Consider the following 12,310-nt stretch of genomic DNA (forward strand, 5'->3'; position numbering starts at 1 on the left):
TTTTACATATGAGATCGTGTCATTTGTAGATATAGTTTTACTTCATCCTTTCCAATTTGCATGGTTTTGTTTCTTTTCCTTACCTAATTGGCTAGCACTTCCAATAGAATGTTGAATAAAAGTGGTAAAAGCAAAAAAAAAAAATTGCTAAGAGCAAACATCCTTGTCTTATTCTTGATCTTGGGAAAGATTTCACTGTTTCACCATTGAGTATGATCTTAGCTATGCATTTTTCACATATGTTCTCTATCCCTAGTTTGTTAGGTGTTTTTGGCATGAAAAGGTTTTAGATTTTGTCATATGTTTTTTGGTATCCATTAGGATGATTATGTTATTTTTTCCCTTCATTTTATTAATATGGTATATTACATTGAGTAATTTTCATATGCAAACCTCTTTGCAATCCTGGGATAAATCCTAGCTGGTCATGCTGTACAATTGACTTAATAGGCTGGTGGATTTGGTTTGCTGGCATTTTTGCATGTGTTTTTATGAGGGATATAAGTCCATATAAGTTTATATGTACAAGAATATACAGTGTGTACAAGGATATATAGTGTGCTTTTCTTGTGATACCTTTATCTAGCTTTGAAATCATGGCAATGCTAGCCTCACAGAACTGGGGTATTCTCTCTTCCATTGTTTTTGAAATATTTGTTTCAATTGGTGTGAATTGGTGTGAATTATTGGTGTGGATTGGTGTGAATTATTCCTTAAAAGTTTGGCCAGTGAGGCCATCTGCTCCAGATATTTTTTGTTGTTGTTGGGAAGTTTTGATTACTGATTCATTCTCTTAACCTGTTATAGATGAATTCAGAGTTTCTTCTTGGGTCAATTTTGACAAATTGGGTGTGTCTAGGAATGTATCCCTTCCCCTAGGCTATCTAATTTGTTGATATACAATTATGTATAGTATTGTCTTATAATTCTTATTTCTTTAAGGTCACTAGTGATTGTCTCCTTTCACTTCTGATTTTAGTAGTTTGTGACTTCTCTTTTTTTTAACATGGTAAATCTAGCTAAAGATTAGTCAATTTTGTTTCACTTTTCAAGAAACCCACTTTTGGTTTCATTGATTTTCTCTATTGTTTCTCTGTTCCCTTTTACGTTATCTCTGCCTCTAATTTTTATTATTTCTTTCCTTTTGCTAGCTTTGGGTTTAGTCTTCTCCTCCTAGTTCCTTATAGTGGAGAGTTAGGTTATTGATTTGTGAACATTCTTTTTTGTTAATATAGGCATGTATATCTATACATTTCCAAGAACCGTTTTTACTGTATCACATACATTTCTTTATGTGGTGTTTTAGTTTTCATTCATGTGAAAGTATTTTCTAACTTTCCTTTTGATTTCTTCTTTGAGCCATTGGTTACTTACAGCTGTGTTGTTTAATTTCCACCTATTTGTGAATTTTCTGGCTTTCCTTACGTTTTCTGGTTTCAATCCATTGTAGTTAAAAAGATGTTTTATATGATTTCCATCTTTTAAAATTTATTAAAATTTTATAATTTTATTATAATTCTATATAATTATAATATATACTAATTTTATAAAATTTTATAATTAAAAATTATTAAGACTTATTTTATGGCCTCACACCTGGTCTATCCAGAAGAATGTTCCATGTGTACTTCAGAATAATATGCATTATGCTCTTGCTGTATAGAATGTTCTGTATATATCTGTTAGGTTTACTTGGTTTATAGTATTCTTTCAAGTCCTCTATTTCCTTATTGATCTTCTGTCTAGTTGTTTATTTACTATTGCAAATGGGATACTGAAGTCTGTAACTACTGTTGTAGAACTATTTTTCCTTTCAATTCTGTCCATTTTTCTTCATGTATTTGGGGGAGCCTGTTGTTTGGGGTGTATGTGTTTATGATTGTTCTAGCTTCCTGATGAATTGACCCTTTTATCAGTGTATCCAATCTATCTTGATCTCCTAAAACAGTTTTTTTTTTTTTAAAGATTTTATTTATTTATTTGACAGAGAGAAATCACAAGTAGATGGAGAGGCAGGCAGAGAGAGGGAGGGAAGCAGGCTCTCCGCTGAGCAGAGAGCCCGATGCGGGACTCGATCCCAGGACTCTGAGATCATGACCTGAGCCGAAGGCAGCGGCTTAACCCACTGAGCCACCCAGGCGCCCTCCTATAACAGTTTTGAAGTTAAAGTCTATCTTGTCTGATATTGGTGTAGCCACCTGGCTCTTTTGGTTACTATTTGCTTAGAATATCTTTTATCATCTTTTCACTTTCAACTTATTTGTGTCTTTAGATTTAAAGTGAGTCTCTTGTATATGCATATAAAGAAATCATATTTCTTAAATCCATCTTGCAAATTTTTGTCTTTTGATTTGAGGGTTAATTTATTTACATTCATAGTAATTGCTAATAAAGAACTGCTTACTGCTGCCATTTTGTTCTTTTTCCCCTGTGTATCTTATACCTTCTTTTGTTCCTCCGCTCCTCCACTGCTACCTTCTTTTGGATTTAATTGCTTTGTCTTAGGGTACCCATTTTCTTTTTTTTTTTTTTAAGATTTTGCTTATTTATTTGAGAGACAAAGAGAGCCCAAGCAGGGGGAGGGGCAGAGACAGAGGGCGAGGGAGAAGCAGATGCCCCACCAAACAGGGAGCCCAATGTTGGGCTCTGTCTCAGGACCACGAGATCATGACCTAAGCTGAGGGAAAACACTTAATGGACTGAGCCACCCAGGTGCCCCAGTGCACCCTTCTTATTTTTATTCCCTTATTTCCTTCTTCTTGTACTTTTAAATTCTTGTCTTTAAAAGTAGGTAACATTTGAAGACATAGGGTTTTCTCTTTCCGGAATTTGAGTAGGCTATGTATTTTTAGGTCAAAAACAGAGTTAAATTATTTATAGTCAACATTTCCAAGCCTCAGTCTAAACATTTGCCCTATTAGAATGTAACCAACTTTCTTTCTTTTTTAATTTTTTATTAACATAAAATGTTTTGTTAGCTCCAGGGGTACAGGTCTGTGAATCGCCAGGCTTATACACTTCACAGCACTCACCATAACACATACCCTCCTCAAGGTCCATAACCCAACCACCCTCTCCCTACCTCCCTTCCCCCCAGCAACCCTCAGTTTGTTTTGAGTCTCTTATGGTTCGTCTCCCTCCTGATCCCATCTTGTTTCATTTTTTCCTTCCCTACCCCCCACATCCTCTACTCTGCCTCTCAAATTCCACATATCAGTGAGATCATATGATAATTATCTTTCTCGGATTGACTTATTTCGCTCAGCATAATACCTTCTAGTTCCATCCATGTCATTGCAAAAGGCAAGCTTTCATTTCTTTTGATGGCTGCATAGTATTCTAATATATATATATATATATATATATATATATATATATATATATATACATACACATACATACATACATACCACTCCTTCTTTTATATATATACATACACATACATACATACATACCACTCCTTCTTTATCCATTCATCTGTTGATGGACATCTAGGTTCTTTCCATAGTTTCACTATTGTGGACATTGCTGCTATAAACATTCCAGTGCACGTGCCCCTTCAGATCACTACATTTGTATCTTTAAGGTAAATACCCAGTAGTGCAATTGCTGGGTCATAGGGTAGCTCTATTTTCAACTTTTTGAGGAAACTTCATGCTGTTTTCCAGAGTGGTGTAACCAACTTTCTATTAATAAATTCAAGTATTCAGTTTTCTTGCAATAGGTTACATGTTGGGCTACCAGGCAGAAAGTCTATTCCTGGGTGGTATGGTCAAACCCCTCCCACCCCAGGAACGAGCGTTTCTCAGCTGCCTCCACCATGCTCCCTGGTTCATTTGTTCATCATGGTGAACACAAGGGGGCAGGTGGTAGCAACAGCAGCAACAGCGGCATTCCAAGAAGCAACTGTAATCAGTATCCCAACCAGATGTGCTGGCCCAGATGCTAGTCTAAGCTTCCCATAAATTATGACCCCCAAGTAGTCTATCTTCAGAGGCTTTCCCACAAACCCAGCTCCAACTGCCTTCTCGCTGAGGATCAACTAGGGAGCTAGGCGCAAAACCACATCAAGTACGGACGTCAGACTGAAAGATACCTGAGTTTCTGGGTGGGCGCGCGGAGCTGGGGCATGCTGCTGAGGGCGAGTGGGGAGGGTGTCTTTCCAAGCGGCCCATTTTATTTTCCTCTCTAAGCTGCTGCCCCCTGCTGGTGGCAGGAGGAAACACGTTCTCTTTCAAGAACTAAGACCTGTAATAATTAAAATGGCATAAAATAGCGATAAAGAGAGAATTTTAAAAGGACACAGAACACCTTTTACCCTAGGTTCGCTTTTTCTTTCAAACTCCTGGGGGCAGAATAGGAAGGATTGCCGGAAACCTTGCTGTCTCCGCCTCTTCCTTCCCCATTTCCCTGAGTGAAGAGTTGAGTATTTTTCCCCCTTTGAGTTTTGGTTGAGCAAAACTTGCTATTTCTTCCCTGAGTGATCTTCCTCTGGGGGCGTCCCAGGCCTCTGTCCCAGTTCAGGGGCTTCAGTTCTCTGAGTACAGGCAAGACAGGCCTTGAGGACGAACAGGTGTCCCTGCGGAGCGTGTGTGCCCTGACGAGCCACCGTGACTCTGCTCGACTTCAGCTTTTCCTGCACAGAGAGATGCGAAAGCCCAGGGCTCCCCCAGCAGGCAGTCTACCTTAGCAGGGCCTGGCTCATCCACCCCACCGGCCGGCCATCTTTAGCCCACCCTTGGACCAGAGGATCCTCCTACTTAGCCCTTCCCCCACCCCTCCCACTTTCCCAACCCAACTCATCTTCCTCTGTATTCCCTAATGAGCAGGTCAGATATTTTGCTTCAATAGTGTTCTTCATGGGGAAAAATAGTTGTGTGGAAAAGAAGGCATGCACATGCAACCCAATCAGTTTTCACTCTTGAGAAAGGGATGTATCAGCTACTTAGTGCTTAAAATTTGAGCTGATTGAACTCCTGGGCCCATAGGGTTCTCCTGCAGGACAAATGTCACTTTTGAACATGGTAGGGGTTAAGCAGCTCCTAGTTAGGGGCGTCTGGGTGGTTCAGTGGGTTAAAGCCTCTGTGTTCAGCTCAGGTCATGATCCCAGGGTCCTGGAATTGAGCCCCGCATCGGGCTCTCTGCTTAGCAGGGAGCCTGCTTCCTCCTCTCTCTCTGCCTGCCTCTCAGCCTACTTGTGATCTCTGTCTGTCAAATAAAAAAAATTAAAAAAATCTTTTAAAAAATTAAAAAAAAATAAAACAGCTCCTAGTTAGCCCGTTGTATTGGCTGCTGAAGAGTTCATTTAGATGGCTGTAAGGCCTCCTTGTCATGTCTCTTTCTTTATTCTGGGCGGCCTACTCCATAATTCACCTTTGTTATCTACAGATCAGTCTCTGATACAACAAAGGAGAGCATAGTGCCTCCCTCACCACTGTTGTGTAGGAATTCATAGCTTACAAAGTGATTTTGTATCTATAGGTGCATTTGATGGTCTCAGGAGCTCTGTAAGATAGATGGGGAAAGATTGCATTGTTCTTGTTTTAGGAGAAAAAAAAAAGGTTCAGAGAGAGGAAATTACTTTGGCCAAGGTTACAAAGCCAACCAGAGAGAGAGAGAGAGAGAGAGAGCTGGTATTCAAACCCAGGAGTCCTGCCTAAATTCACAGGACTTTTCACCAAACCGTGTGGACTCTAGCAGCTTTCTAAATTTGTACAACTAACACCCACGACAGCAATAGCCACTCACATTTACTGAGACTTTCTTCTGTGAAAGGCAGTTCCCTTGGATTGTTGAATTCCATCCTTCCAACATCCCTCTCAGAGACATAAAGATATGTTGTAGAGACATAGAAACTGAGGCTCAGAGAGGTCAGGTAACTTGTCCCAGGTCAAAGGGCTAATAAATGGCATGACTAAGACCTCGAATTCAGGTCTATTCATTTCCAAAGTTCATGTTCTTCCTTCTCCATGCTAGTTAAGAAACTGAGACAGGCAGAGAACGGGGGCTGCAGAGAATATGTGGAAGTCCACCTCCCAGAACTTTCTAGTTGGCAAAATCATGACCACAACAGGTTTTATGAAACAGAGATTCTGAATGAAGCAACAGTTGCACAGGAATTCTCAGGAATGGGCACAGAAGCTCCGTGACACACCTGGGAAATGAATATCCCAATGGCCAATATCGGGTCTCATACCCTGTGCCAGTACGTCTTGGTAGAGAAGATTCCCACTGAGAACCATTGTTTCCACCAAGAGCTGCCGCTCCTTCTGGAGAGCTTTCAATGGATAATTACCTTTCCAGCCTTTGGCTGAATGACTCACACGGAACACAGCTCTCCAACGTCCCAGTATCAAAACCTCCTTGGCAGTCTCAGAGGCAGCTTTTCCCCAGGATGACAGTTTGGGGGGCCCAATGGATGATGAAATCTGGGCCTAAAGAGCCACCAGTTCATGCCCTTATATAAGATGTAACCGTGGGGGCTCTCCTTTGTTCTGAGAATTGGCCAAAGTGCTCTCTAGCTTCCCTCAAGTGTTTCTTATCAATAGTTAAAAGAAAAGGGGGGAGAAGCTAGCGTTATACAACAGATAAAGAAACCATCAAAAGGGTGGATTATTGACTGAACTATTTTGCACTGGGTCTAGAAACTTGACAGAAGGGAAAAAGGGGAACTGAAATGTGTTTTAATTTTCCAAAGAGCAGCCCTTATCTGAACTAATACAAAGGGGTATCTGGCACCACTACCAACCAATGCTGAAGGATCCCTTCCTCTGACCCAAGGCCTGACCCAGCCTCCTTCCCCAGGAAGATTCTGGGTTAGTAGGGGCCAGGCTTGGCACCTCTCCCGGATGTTGAGGCAAAAGGAGCTCATTTAACTCCAGCTGTTAGTCCGAAGTTGTCTGTGCTAACTCCCCTCTAAAACCCAGGGGAAAGAATGAAAACATCTTGTCCTTCCTTAATAAAATGCGCACTGGGTAGACAGCGGGTGTGTTAGCTCTCAGAGTACAGGGAGGGAGGCCAGGGGTTGCATGAGGGGAAGGAAAAGTAGAGAAAGGAGTCCCATTTCCTTCACTTGACTTTCTTGCAGAAACCTGCCAAGAAGGGATTAGGCTTGCTTTTCCCGGGTAGCTCATAAAATCCTCCGGTTGGCTCCTGTGGTGACTCTTCTAGGTTTCTCTTAACCAATATGGCTGAACGAAAGTGTAGTGCCCCAGGAAAGGGCCCCACTTCCCAGAGGGAATCCAGATATGAATGGTTCCTGTTTTGAGGCAACTGGTGGGGTTATTTAGGATTTTGCTGTGCTTCTGTTTGAAAATGAGAGCCTTTCTCATCACACCAGAGAGTGAGGAGTGAGTCACAACCCACAAGACTCACTTGGAGAGGCCCACGGAGCCACCGTCAGGACCCTCCCCTGACAGGCTTATTCATCAGGACTCTATGTGTCCTTTAAAACACATTTTTTTCAACACTCTCTCCAGAGGATTCTGATGCTGGTCATTATGGGAATCCCAGACCATACTTACAGAACCACTGCCCAGAGTTCCAGACAGTTTATTTGAATCATTTATTTAATGAGCTGCTTATTCAGTTCACTTCTGAGTTTCAGGGAAATCGTAAAATATACACATACTCTATATCCATACAACATACTCTGACCTCAACAACAGAGATCCTCTTAGGGCTGTTTCGAATCCTGTGCCTGAGCTGGGGCGCCATAGTTCAGTGGGAAGAATGTTTGATGGCTTTGCTCTCTTGATTTTAGCCCCATTTCAAAGATAGTTGTGGGTCTGTGTTTAGAGCTAATACCCAGAGATTCCTTAACGAGAGTCATTCAAGCACAGGGAGACTAGTGGCTATTTTTAAGTCTGATGGACTCTTGGCATAGGCTGTGGCTGTGAACAGCTAAGTTCTGTCTTGCACACACTCAGTCTACCATTGGCCAGAAGTTTGCTGAGCCTGATTTCTTTGTTTTGCTATAAAGTGAGTTTCCCTAAACAGTGCTTTTGTCTATAGTGTTTACCCAACAAGGTTTAGGTTGCCAACCAAAGTGAAGAGATTTTTAAATTCAATGTATCTTTGCTTACTGTCTAGGCATCATAAGTTCATCTTCATGGAAAGCCAGTTGCCCCGGGGTCCCTTTAGGGTTTCTGGAGCCACAGACCTCTTTGACTCTTTCCATTTACCTTTGGGTGGAGCTAGGAAGGTTTCAGGAAGAGTAAAATGATAACAGAGAACCAAAGAGATTTCTCTGGCAATTTCTCAGACAGGCAACATCTGGTGGAAGCTTTTAACATAATCAATTCACTGGTTCTGCAAACATTTATTGAGCAACTACTATGTACCAGCACGTTTCTAGGTGTTAGGGATCCTGTAGTAAATAAAACAAATGGAAACCCTTCTTCATGGAGTTTATAGTTGTCATGGGGGATATGGACAATAAACAAGAAAAATAAGCAAAATACACAGTATATTAGTGATCAAAGTGCCCAAGGAAGACTTGTCAGGGTGAAGGGCTAAAGCTTTGACTGGGTTATCCAGGGAAGGGATTGGCAAGAAGAAGAAGATGGCCTGTGTATGGAGATCTGAAGGAAGTGAGAGAGGAAGCCGCATGAATGAGGGGGGAAGAGCATGCCTGGCAGAAGGAACAGCAAGTGAGGACGCCCCGAGGGAAAGGCACGCATGCCATGTTTGAGGCACAGCAAACCAGCAGTGTGTCTGCAACAGAAAGTAACAGGAGACACAGGCACAGAGACAACAGGGAGACAGATCATGGGAGGTTAGTAGGAGTATAACGTTGTCATCCAGTCCCCAAATACCAGAACTGTGCGACCCTCCTGCCCCGAAGCATGAGCACCTTTCGGAACCACAAAACAAGAGACCTTACTCTGTAGACTAAGTATTCAATGAACAACTCCTCCAGATTAACACAAACAAATATACAGTGCCCAGAAGAGGTATTCTCTAAATTTACAGATGAGAGTTGCATGAAGAAGTTAGAACAGACCTGGGGGCCACTCCTAATTTTGCATGACTGACCCCACCAAAAATAACTAGCATTCCTTCCCCTTTCCCTAGAACCCCAAACAGAGAAGGGACCTGGATCTCTCACTGGCCCCATTAGCACTGTGTTGTGCGTCAGGCTTCGGAATCCCAGGCCATAAAAGAACCACAGTTGGAACCAAGATAGTAGCTGAGGTTATCACCGAACAGTGGTGGGGAATTGAGGAGAGAGGTCAAAGCTGCAAATGCCACAGGTGACCCGCTGGAGTTGTGGAAAGCTAGAATGAGCTAGTGTAAACAGAGATGGAGATTGTGTCCACCTGCTAATCTACGTCCTTCACCATTGCTGTCCAGGAGAGAGGTGATTTATCCCTTGGCCTTTGAGGAGGCTCTCCTGACACCAATACTGGGAGCTGCTCATGAGTGGGACGTGTTCTGGGGTGTGTCTTGGAGGTGTACAGAGTGCTATGTCAAGATACCCAGAGGAGACCAGTTTGAAGCTCTTACAGAGGAACTGAACTGGGAGCCCTGGGACCAGACTGTTTGGAGAGGTGGAGGCCAGCCATAATGAGGACAAGGTGACAGGCTTCCTCCCCACCTCCTTGGAGATGGGGGCACATCACGTCAGCCTGGCGTGCTTCAAGAGTAACCGGAAATAAAGGTAGCTTTTTAAAAAAAAAATTCCATTAGCCAACATATAGTACATCATTACTTTTGGACATAGAGTTCAATAATTCATCAGTTGCCTATTACACCCAGTGCTTGCCACATGCACGTGCAGATTACGCACAAGCCCTCTTCCGGCCTGATTTTCTCCTCTCCACTCAGCCCTCCTATGGAGAAACCTCACAGCCCTGATGGATTTTCCTGACCCACACTGTGCCACTCACCCCAGCAGGACCCTCCAGTTAATCAGAAGGGCATAGGGGACAAGAGAAAACACAAATCCTTTGCCCTTATAAACTCCATTAAATGGTTGATTTCCTGTCCTGAGGGCAAAGGGGAGCCCCTGAGTCCTTTCTAAGCAGGGGAGCAATCCGGATTTCCTCTTTCTCGTTTTTCACCTATAAGGAACCCAGCAGAAGTGTGCACTTTGCCTCTAAGGAGCCCATGAACTAGAAGGGTCAATATTGCTGGAGGACAAGGGACTACTTCATGAAGGATTTCTTCTTTATTTAATTTTTTGCAACTTTTTATTTATGTATTTGTCAGAGAGAGTGAGTGTACACAAGCAGGAGGAGCAGCAGGCAGAGGGAGAAGCAGGCCCCCCGCCGAGCAAGGAGCCCGGTACAGGGCTCAATGCCAGGACCCTGGGATCATAACTTGCACCGAAGGCAGCCGCTTCACCGACAGAGCCACCCAGGCGCCCCAAGGATTTCTTCTGTAGGAGCCCTTCAGCCAAAGAAGTTCCCAGCTTTCGGAACCAGTGGTAGCATAGGGAGTTGACCCACTGCTTTTGTCCCCCTCTCTCCAGAGCTCCTTTGAGCCCTCACCAGGACCCACCCACTCACAGTGCATGAGCACGTATGCCCTGATTGCCTCTCCCAGCCGCACTCACCTGCCCATGAGTCTCAACAGCCCAGCCAGCACCTGCTTGGACTCCTCACCAGCTCGACACAAGATGGCCTTAAACCCCCGGAAACAAAGGAAGAGAAAGAATCCTCAAGCCACTGTAAGTCCTTCAAGAGGCCTGGGGATAAGCTCCCATATAATAAGAGATGAGTTCCGACCTTCCCAAACTGCTGCTAGGGGAGTGGTATGGTTTGAGGAATCCAGGCCCTAAGTCAGGATGGTGAAGTCAAGGGCACTGTCCCAAGCTTGATGCCGACCTCCCACCCCTCCCTGGAGAGGTGAGCAAACTTGCGTCTAGCGGGTGGGATGTCCTCTCCATGTGGAACTTACACATAAGGGACTGAAGAAAGCAGAAGCAGGGACCTGAACCCCAGGAACTGCTTCTGGGCTTAGCATCTGGGAATCCACTACACCCTCCTCCTGGAAGATATTCAACCGTGGTCCAGAAGCCTGTTGGTCTACCCCCAGGGATCTCTCAGTGTCTCGTAGATGTCCCCAAGTTGTGTCACATGATTTCCTAGCCGCCAGAGCTGCGTCGAGGCTGGCCAGTTATGTTAAAAACATGGCCACCAGACTGGGAGATCTGACAACAGAGTGATGGGACCACTGACAGCAGAGAAAGAGGGCAGAAATGGTTTGGGAGCAGAGGGTTCCAAAACCTTACACACCTCAGTAAATCCCTCAGGGCCACACCTTATCACAGTCCAATGTGATAGATTGTGTTCATTACTTACCCAAGTTATCAAGAAATGCTTACCTGTGTTTCTTGATACCTGTTTAAGAAGAGAGGGAAGTAACGTCTTTGGGAAAGATTTTTAGCAAAAGGTAAAACGTTAGTGTTTAATTTTAATTTACTGAAGATGGATGTCAGTGTTTAAAAAGATGGGTCGGTTAGCTGCAAGTTTCACTTGGGTCAAACACCCAATTCCTCAGTGACTCTGGGCTATAAGTTAAGGGATGTATTCAGAGCTGGAAGACACTAAAAGGTCTTCCTATGTGGGAGTTTATTCCCAGGCCTCTTGAAGGATTTACAACCCTTTTATAGGGAAGGACATTAAAGCACAAATAGTTGACGAAGGTCACACACCTTGATGGTAACAGATCTGGGGCCAGAACCCAGTCTTGACTTCCAACCCCATACTCTCTTCACCCCACCACGTTGCATCGAGCTCAGACACTGCAATTTAGCTTTAAAAAGACAGCAAGGGGGGGCCTCGGTGACTTGGTCCGTTAGGCATCCGACTCTTGATTTTGGCTCACGTTCAGATCTTGGGGTCACAGAATTGAGCCCCACGTCGGGCTCTGCGCTCAGCAAGAAGTCTGTTTGAGGTACTCTTCCCTCTCCCTCTGCCCCTTCCCCCACTTGTGTGCTCTCTCTCTCTAAAAAACAAACCAAAAAAACAGTCTTTAAAAAAGAAAGAGAACAAAATAGGAGTTAAAGAACAGTCAGCAGGACAGCAGGTCTGTGGTGCCCTCTGGTGGCTCCGAGAGAATCTCCTTGGTCGGTTGTCAAGCAGAAGGTGGTCCATTACTAAACACTAAACCCTGTATATGCGTTTTCACAGGGAGGCCTCACCACAAACCTGGGAGATGGCAAATGTTGGCTAAAAGAAAGGTAGTATGAGCCTCTGACTCTCTTATTCTGCATAGCCTAATCAAAAAAAGGCCCAGGAAGACCGCCTGGGTGGCTCAGTCCATGAAGCGTCTGCTTTTGGCTCAGGTCATGATCTCAGGGTCC

At 43.8% G+C, this 12,310-nt stretch overlaps 1 protein-coding gene across 1 annotated transcript in view; it reads left to right on the top strand.

The window, feature by feature from the left end:
* The window catches only part of KIAA1210 (KIAA1210 ortholog), a 74,058-nt gene that overhangs the window by 48,035 nt on the left and 13,713 nt on the right, over positions 1-12,310 (top strand). Inside the window, exon 8 of the mRNA XM_059385189.1 lies at positions 10,475-10,672. Coding sequence (XP_059241172.1) covers positions 10,475-10,672 — 198 coding nt within the window. The remainder of the gene's footprint in view (positions 1-10,474; positions 10,673-12,310) is intronic.

Source organism: Mustela nigripes, chromosome X, assembly GCF_022355385.1.
Source record: "Mustela nigripes isolate SB6536 chromosome X, MUSNIG.SB6536, whole genome shotgun sequence".
Lineage (NCBI taxonomy): Eukaryota > Metazoa > Chordata > Mammalia > Carnivora > Mustelidae > Mustela > Mustela nigripes.